Source organism: Electrophorus electricus, chromosome 1 (genome assembly GCF_041902795.1).
Source record: "Electrophorus electricus isolate QZ-2024a chromosome 1, ASM4190279v1, whole genome shotgun sequence".
Lineage (NCBI taxonomy): Eukaryota > Metazoa > Chordata > Actinopteri > Gymnotiformes > Gymnotidae > Electrophorus > Electrophorus electricus.
Window position 1 is genome coordinate 7,511,979 of NC_137497.1, and position 9,242 is coordinate 7,521,220.

The window sequence follows — 9,242 nt, forward strand, 5'->3', positions numbered from 1 at the left end:
TTTGGAAAAACTTTGAAGTTAATTTGCATGTTAATGAGAAATAAATGTCATACATTTACACCTGTTATTTTTGTCTTGGTCCCTGTTGTAGCTTGCAACATAATGGGACAGTAATTGAAAATTATAGCCATAACAGCAGATGATTGAATGTTCGATCACTGTTCTGACTTCTGCCCTTTGCTCAGACGCTGACTGTGCGCACAGTCTCGCCAAAAGCACCGAGTTTATTTTATCTCTTCGTCTCGAATATGACCGTGACGTGAGTGCCTCTGTACTACCAAAGGGTGTCCTGCAGCAAACCCTACAGTCTACACACACGAAAATGCCTTCACTTTATTAAACGTCCTAGTCTACACACACGAAAAGGCCTTCAAACTTTATTAAACGTCCTACAGTCTACACACACGAAAAGGCCTTCAGACTTTATTAAACGTCCTACAGTCTACACACACGAAAATGCCTTCAGACTTTATTAAACGTCCTACAGTCTACACACACGAAAATGCCTTCAGACTTTATTAAACGTCCTACAGTCTACACACACGAAAATGCCTTCAGACTTTATTAAACGTCCTACAGTCTACACACAAGAAAATGCCTTCAGACTTTATTAAACGTCCTACAGTCTACACACACGAAAATGCCTTCAGACTTTATTAAACGTCCTACAGTCTACACACACGAAAATGCCTTCAGACTTTATTAAACGTCCTACAGTCTACACAAACGAAAAGGCCTTCAGACTTTATTAAACGTCCTACAGTCTACACAAACGAAAATGCCTTCAGACTTTATTAAACGTCCTACAGTCCACACACGAACATGCCTTCAGACTTTATTAAACGTCCTAGTCTACACACAAGAAAATGCCTTCAGACTTTATTAAACGTCCTACAGTCTACACACACAAAAATGCCTTCAGACTTTATTAAACGCAGTAAGATCGAAAGGCGGCGACTCGGGGCGGAGAGAAGAGGGCGATAAAGATCTAATTAGCGGAACAAAAGACAGCAGTCCGAATATGTTTCTGCCCTCCATTAGCCTTGCGCTATGACTCATAAATATAATGAAATGTAATCTTTCTCTGAGCCCCTCTGAGCATCAAACACTGCGAGCTGGTTTTTCTTCTCCGTATGTCATGCGGGCATCGGTTTATGATCATTACCGAGAGCAAGATTTTTGGCGACATTCAGCCAACACCGGTGCATTAATTCGGTGCCGTGTATCTCTGAGAACAACGCAATCTCTATAAACCAGCGTGAGTAGATACTGAACTGCGCTGGGGGTGGTTTCTCCACAAGCGTCTGTCCCTTTAACGGGAGAGCGGCGCGGAAGTCGTTGTTGTTGACGGAGAAGTTTCCTTCACCCCCCGTCGTAGTCATGTAGCTGCAGCCGTGTCTCCCTGCCAGACAAAACAAACCCTGTAATTCCAGTCCATACTAACATGTGTTAACCCGTTTCATTCTGAGCTGTTTGTTCCGCGTTCAAAACCTCGGAGGGAACCGGCGCTAGCCGGCTAGCCGGGCTCTGTCGCGTTATCGATGGGCAGGTGAACAGGCCTGAACGGCCCTGGCTGAGCTCACCCTCGCCGGGATACGCACCATGCCGTCGTACGAAGAGTGGAAACGGACCGTCCACTTCTATTACCTCGTTAAGTTCACCCTGAACGTCTATTCAATGCTGTTTTCGGTAGGTGGAGTGGAGCTAAGCCGAACGCCGTCCGGCTAGCCAGTAAAAGTGTTAGATGGCGCCCTAGTGTAGCTGACTCGAGCTGTCCAGAATGTCTAAGGCAAGTTAAAAAGTGCTTTCTCTGTCACAGTGAATATTACTTTTATGTCTGTTCGTACATTTTTGCGCCAAAAGGTGAGGTATAAGTTATTATTGGGTGTGGGACAGTTTTGTTATTGGCACTGTTCGCACACACGATGTCAGACTCGAGGTATAGTGACTCAACTGTATTTACCACCACTGCCTTACAGTAAAGGTTAAAAGCAAGACAGGTTAAGAGTCACGATCAAAGGCTTTTAAAAAAATTATTATTCATTTTGTTATTTAGTTTTAGGCTTAAAGACAAAGTGTCACGCTAGAAAAGCAACAATAATGAGTGATTCTGACATCAGTTTCATACTAGCTGCCTCGTTTAATGGAATCACGTGGGTTTTTCTTGACACTGGCGAAATATTTGTTGACCTGTTTATTGTAGTGTAAGGACAGTAGCTTTTGTTTTCATTTTAATTCCTTTTTTCCCCTCAAGATTTTTCGTTTATCAGGAATTCCTCTCAGCGCAATGCATTATTTTTTCCTTGCCATGCCTTTGAATTTCAAAGGCTAGCGCACCAGTAAACGGGCACATTTGGACATGCACTGACGCACCGTTGTTGGTTTCTGCTTGGGCTATTTGGGCTGTAACATGGCGTGCCCGTGCGCCAAGGCTTTTCCCCGTGGAGCTGTCAGGAGAGCCCCCCTGACCTGTTGCCGCGTCGCGTCCAGTTAAATCTCGCTCTCCCTTCTTTTTTCCCGCTTTCCTTTTCACCCCGGAGCTCAGCTCTTGCTCTCCTGGGCAGTAGCGCTGAGCCGGGTCACATTCCCAAGCAAACCCTAAACGCGGTGGAAACAAAACATTGGAATTAGCCTAGTTAAAACCAAGATGATCATTAAGAGGGAGGAAATTGACTGGCAAGAACGTTGATTAACCACCACCAATAAGCTTCGTGGTGGGTAATCAACTCCAGTAGGACAGAATGGGAAATTAAGAAATAATGGATTGGATTAGTTCGGTTTTGTGCCGTGGTATAAGTGCAGTCCAACACTAATAGGAACAGAGCTTTTCTGCCTCAACCTCCATTTGTCACTAATGAGGTGGTACATTTGTTCCTTTCAGCTCCTCAAGGCCTGGTCCCTCAGAAGAGTTGGAGCCCAGGCTCTTAGAGTTAATCTGATCATAACGCTGAGAGCAGCCCTGTGTAAAAACGTTTGGAAACCCTGGGCTGATTCTCACAGTAGGCAGCTCTGAAGGGCAACACCGAAGACCCTTGTAGCCGCACTTAGCCTGGGTTTTACTGTGAGATACTCCGTGCGCAAGATTTCTGGTCTTCAAACCAAAGTGGCATTGGCAGTTATAAACACGCTAAAATATTCATTTATCTATTTTTTCTGCCTGTCTTTATTTTTGTGTTTCCATCTCTCCACCTGTCTGTCCGTGTCTCTGTGTCTGTCGTTCCGTGTGGGCCTCCCTGTGTGCGTGTCGGCCCGCCCCTGGGGGCCGCCAGTTCCTGGGCCTGTGCGTGCTGTGCGTGGGGGTGTACGCGGAGGTGGAGCGGCAGAGGTACCGCACGCTGGAGGGCGTGTTCCTGGCGCCGGCCGTCGTGCTCATCCTGCTCGGCCTCGTGATGTTCACCGTGTCCTTGGTGGGCATGGTGGGCTCCCTGCGCGACAACAAGACCCTGCTGCACATGGTGAGGAGGGGAGCGCTTGCGCGCCGGGAGCGCCTGTAAGAGAGCAGGCTTTTGCCCGTCAGTCTGCGTTTAACACGCGAGGGTATGCAAGGGCACGCGAAGGCACACCGAGTCCGCCAGTTCTCAACCCACAAAGGAAGTGCCGATATTACAGAGAGGGTTCAGCACCTCGGAGAGCGCCTGGCAACCCTGTGAGAGACAGCTTTCTTTGTGGGATGGCCATCGTGCTGAAGAGAAAAACTATCACTAATAAGCCCAACCGTGTAAATACTGGTGCTGGAAGTATTTGGACCACTGAGCTCTCTGAGCCAGTTTGCGAAGCGTGTGTTTCTGAATCTGGTTTGGCAGTGTTCTCTTCTGTTACTGGGTGTTTTTTGCCTGCGTAAAGCATCACAGAGTTTCAGGTGTCTCCAATAACTAAAGCCACACAGTTCAGAGTGCTACCTGTGGAAATGGTGCCCCCCCCCCCCCCCACATCTTTTAACATGGGCAACTTTGCGATTTGAATATTTTTACTGAGAGACAAATGGCTTTCAAAGAGTCCAGTTATCGTTACTGTTCACAAAGCTCTCAGCAGGTCTGTATGTCTTGATTGACTGTTACAGACATTAGATATCTGAAAATTAAATGTGTGTGTGTGTGTGGGGTTGTGCACATGTGTGTGTTGTGAGTGTGGTTATGTTCTTCTGTGTGCTTGGTGACTGTGTGAATGAGATGTCCTTCTGTGTACTGACTGTGTTTGTGTGTCCTGTGTGCTTTGCTGAATGTGTGTTTGTGTCTGTATGAGAGAGAAGAGACCTGTATACTGTGATGACTCTGTGTGTGTGTCACTTGCAGTTCCTCTATGTGCGGTGCTGACTGTGTGTGTGTGTGTGTGTGTGTCATCTACAGTTCCTCTATGTGCGGTGCTGTGTGTGTTTGTGTGTGTGTGTGTCATCTACAGTTCCTCTATGTGCGGTGCTGACTGTGTGTGTGTGTGTCAGTCACCTACAGTTCCTCTATGTGCTGTGCTGTGCTGTGTGTGTGTGTGTGTGTGTGTGTGTGTGTCACCTACAGTTCCTCTATGTGCGGTGCTGTGTGTGTCACCTACAGTTCCTCTATGTGCGGTGCTGTGTGTGTGTCACCTACAGTTCCTCTATGTGCGGTGCTGACTGTGTGTGTGTGTCACCTACAGTTCCTCTATGTGCGGTGCTGTGTGTGTGTGTGTTTGTGTGTGTGTCACCTACAGTTTCTCTATTTGCGATGCTGTGTGTGTGTGTGTGTGTGTGTGTGTGTGTGTGTGTGTGTGTGTGTGTGTGTGTGTCACCTACAGTTCCTCTATGTGCGGTGCTGACTGACTCTGTGTGTGTGTGTGTCATCGACAGTTCCTCTATGTGCGGTGCTGACTGACTCTGTGTGTGTGTGTGTGTGTGTGTGTGTGTGTGTGTGTGTGTGTGTCACCTACAGTTCCTCTGTGTGCTGTGTGTTCTGCTTGCGCTCCAGGCCTTGGCGCTCATTGTCGCCCTCCTGTTTGAGAGGACGGTAAGTTACCTCACCGTCGAGAACCGCAACCATGCCATTCCCACCATCTCATCTCTCGGTTTTATGCCTTTGTTCTGGTCTCTCTCACTCTCTCTCTCTCTCTCCCTCTCTCCGTCTCTTCCTCCTCTCCCCAGACGTCCGAGTTGTTCCAGAGGAACATCCGTGAAGGCATCAAGCACTATTACGATGATCTCGACTTCAAAAATATCCTGGACTACGTGCAGCAGAAGGTTTGTGGCCTGACGGGCAACCATGCACCACCCGACAGGTCTGGATCCTTACGCGTGTGGGCTCACGGCATTTCACATGCACAGCTCAAAGTCCGCAGGAAACACACTGACAGGTTATTAGATAACGCGCAGCTGAAAGGTGGCCATTAAATAACGTGAGTCACATGTAAACACAAGGGGCTGATTTTGCCAGCGCAAGGGGACCTTTTCTTTGTCTTGATGATGCCATTAGGAAATGAAGAGTGCAGACTCATTGCTTTGAATGCCAGATGCAGATGTAGTGTGTCATTAGGTTATATTACACGCCTCTGTGGAGACCTTAATTCTGATTGGTCAGTCAGAGTGTTTGACGATCAGTTATTGGTGAAAGATGGACAATTGAACTAAACAACGTTATCAAAACTACACAATGGAAAATCAGTGTTCCTCTTTGCCCTAGCTTATAACTGGCTAATAAAATAAATCCAAAACCACCAATGAATAAATATTTTTAATTATTCATTTGGTAAGAAGTCATTTTATAAATTGTAATAATGAAAATCCTGAAAATAATCAGTGTTGCAAAATAAGTCCCTCTAGGGTGATCTAAAAGATACCCGTGAACACCCCGTTGGGCTTCCTGTACATTTTCCCTTACATGATGTGTGTTGTGTCGGACGGATGCTGTCGTTGAGCTGATCAGGGCAGGCTGATTCCTGCCACAGTAGACATCTTGGTAATGGATACCGAGGTGTGAATAGAAATTGCCGTACTCGTTTGCCCGAACCTTTTAAAGAAACCCTTCACTTAGGCCTCCCTTCTCTCTCTCTCTCTCTCTCTTTCTCTCTCTCTCTCTTTCTCTCTCTCACTGTCTCTCACACTCCTCCCTTCTCGCTTAACTCCCCTGTCCCATCCTTCTCACGTAAGTCAAGAGAGCTTTATTGGTATGAGGGTATAAAGAACAAAGAAAAAGCACTGAATGTTTATACATTTTTAACACTTAAGCAAAAACAAACAAAACAAACATTTTTAAAAAGCATCACCACCACCACCACCACCACTACTACTACTACTAATAATAATATAGTGCAATAATAATAATTATAATTATCTGATTAGCCTTTATGACATAACCAACTAATATAACTAATTAATACGTAAACATATTTGGCAAACAAGACATATATGTGTGTTGGTTTGTGGGTGTGGGTGATTTATTTATGAGAAGTAAGAATGAGGAGCGAGGAGGTTGTTGTTGCTGACTAAGAGGACTCTCTTCAGGGTTCGGTTCTCGGGTCAGTAGCACCTTAAAACTGTTTCTCTGGTCTTTAAATGCGTCCACAAATGTAGCAATCCGTTCTGTATGTTTACTGACGGTGGAAGTTGGCCTAATTCTGCCCTGCGTGCACAGCTGACTGTTTTCTTTATGTGCTTTTTAACTCATTCAGCAAACTTCTGCATGCGGGGCTTCTATTAGACGCTTGTCCCATCTGGTGTCGCTATGACGACTTGCGAGTTGACGGGTTGATGGCGGTATTGCTGCTAAGTGAGTGCATGTGCAGATCACCCCCATGTTATTCTCCCTCTACCATTGTTACTGTCTCAAACGGACCACCTTCAGCGGAGCTTCGAGCGACAGAGAGGTGCGCTCTCCACAAGGCTCTGTTAATGAGATGGAGGCTGAGTCATGGATGGACTCGGCCCACGTCCAGGAGCCGGGTCCTTGGGGGAGTTTCCGTTGACAACTCGGTCCACGCACGGCACAAAATCACTTCTTTCGCAGATGACACTTTTGGCAAACGTCAATGCAAAGCTCATTTACCAAGCCTTGAGAAGCTTGGAAAGAGGACGACACAGATAGCGAGGTCAGCGAGTGTAGAGCAGCTGCATGAGAAGAAATGTGTTTGTCTAAAGAAGCAGCTTGCATAATACGTAGGAAAGTGGTAGAAAAATTCCAAAACCTAGTGACTTGAAACTGCACCTCATCCTTCTGTCTCCCCATCTTTATATAGAGGGCTTCGGGGCAGGGGGTGTCAGCTCTTCCAGTATTAACCATGGGAGGGAGAGACATAAACATGCCTTAGTGCTTGACAACAAAAGAAATTGCATGGGCCTTTTCTCCCAGAAACACAGTGATGTGGGTAATGAAGTTCAGTGGGGGTGCGGTGAGGTGGTCAATATATACTCAGTCATGGAACTCCTCGGAGCACAGGGTTGGCAGTACTGTCTTCTCCAGCATTAGGTGTCGATTGCCTGCGTGCAGAAGAGCCCGTGAAAGGCAGGCTTGTTTTAGTGAAAGCCAAAAATGGAAAGTGATGGGGTCTGTTTTTTTTGTTTTGTTTGCTTTTTTAAAGTGTATGACCCTGGACATGCTAGACGTGAGCGTCTCGAATGCAAACACATTAAACGGTGTATTAAGGGGAAGTGAGAGTACAGGCTCAGTTGTTATTGGAGGCGATTGGAGTTGTACCGAGGGTTTAAGTATAGATTGCTTTGAGGAGGAACTCTACACGCAATCTTCGAGATGTTCGGTGGTGATGGTGAAGGAGGGTGAATTTGTTGCAGGATTTTTGTGAACATGTTGTATAGTTTTGAAAGTCGAGGTGTTTTGTCAACAGTATACTGCAAATTCAAACACAAGTGTAAAAGACTGTGTCTGTTGACCCCGCACAGTGACACCCGTTCTACAGAACCTACATTGCTTTCCAACCATTACTGTAGTTTGTTTGACCAGTTACACTGTAAACAGACGGAATTGGGCTCCCACGCAAATGAAGTTGTTCCTAATACAGCTGTGAGAGAATTAGTTGAGAATACCAGTGCACCTGCTGGAACACGGTTACCGGAGGAGCCATCTATTTTCATCTGTCGTCTTTCTTCAGCCAATCTGCGGTCATGTACAGTGCAGGGTGCATAAAGTTAGGCCCGCTTTGTATGTGCCATAACGCTGGGTGACAGACCCGGAGCAGAGTCGGTTCTGCTCCTGACAAGAGTTGTCAGAAGTATGTGGGTCGAAGTTGCCAAACTGCCCCAAACGACCCACAGCTTTCCATGTTGGGGGATGAGGGTGATTGGTGTGGTGGAGACTGCCCCCCTCTGAAAGAGACCATCACTCACGAAGGCGAACGCGCGTTCCAGCCGCTGTGCCAGAGCGCCGGCTCATAGGTGGTCAGAGAACACGCGTACCACCTCGTGCACCTGTGTTCCAGACCGGGTTTGGTTGCCCTCAGCCTGATGTCAGAAGTGGGATGGTGTTGTGAGGTGACTGGGAGCACGCCCATGGTTAAAGGAAACCCCCTCCCTTCTCCCTGAAAGAGGATGAAGGATGAAGGGGACAGGTGTAACCCCAGAGGGAGGGTGGATGGGTGTAACCCCAGATTGAGAGTGGATGGGTGTAACTCCAGATGGAGGGTGGATGGGTGTAACTCCAGATGGAGGGTGGATGGGTGTAACTCCAGATGGAGGGTGGATGGGTGTAACTCCAGATGGAGGGTGGATGGGTGTAACCCCAGATGGAGGGTGGATGGGTGTAACCCCAGATGGAGGGTGGATGGGTGAGGGACACATATGAGGCGCAGGAGGAACTCAAGGAACTGAAAAACACTTTTGTTTTACTGATGAATTTGTAATCCATTTTAATACCTATTTCCTGTGTTGCGGGTCTATGGCCTGAGGTATACTTCTATAATAAGACTTCATTTGTTTTTATGAAGCTAATATTCCAAATAAAAGAAAAAACTAAACTAAAAATCAAACCCTCTCTCCATCTCTCCGTCCATCTTCCTCTCACCAGTTCTCCTGCTGTGGCGGGGACGAGTATAAGGACTGGGAGGTGAATCAGTATCATTTCTGTAACGGTTCGGGACCCCTGGCCTGTGGCGTGCCTTATACCTGCTGCATCCACCAGGTGAGTCAGTCCAGCCTAACGGCCACCAAGGGGGAAATGGTACTCCTTGACTGACTTTATAAGCCCCTGGGCTTCCGAATGCTAATACAGATTCCTTCAGGAAAGTGCTTATGGATTCAGTGTTGAGCGGGAAAGATGGAGGACTCTTCA

The 9,242-nt window shown here is 47.0% G+C and overlaps 1 protein-coding gene across 2 annotated transcripts in view; it reads left to right on the plus strand.

Moving 5' to 3' along the window:
• The first annotated feature begins 1,166 nt into the window (after nucleotides 1-1,166).
• Nucleotides 1,167-9,242, plus strand: part of zgc:110329 (tetraspanin-15) — a 14,623-nt gene continuing 6,547 nt past the window's right edge. The window contains exons 1-5 of one of the 2 annotated variants that reach the window (XM_027029297.3): nucleotides 1,176-1,689; nucleotides 3,270-3,455; nucleotides 4,902-4,976; nucleotides 5,111-5,206; nucleotides 8,979-9,092. In XM_027029297.3, coding sequence (XP_026885098.2) covers nucleotides 1,603-1,689; nucleotides 3,270-3,455; nucleotides 4,902-4,976; nucleotides 5,111-5,206; nucleotides 8,979-9,092 — 558 coding nt within the window. In that variant the 5' untranslated portion in view covers nucleotides 1,176-1,602. Of the gene's footprint in view, nucleotides 1,690-3,269; nucleotides 3,456-4,901; nucleotides 4,977-5,110; nucleotides 5,207-8,978; nucleotides 9,093-9,242 lie in introns of both variants that reach the window. The other variant, XM_081710932.1, reaches the window with a different exon arrangement.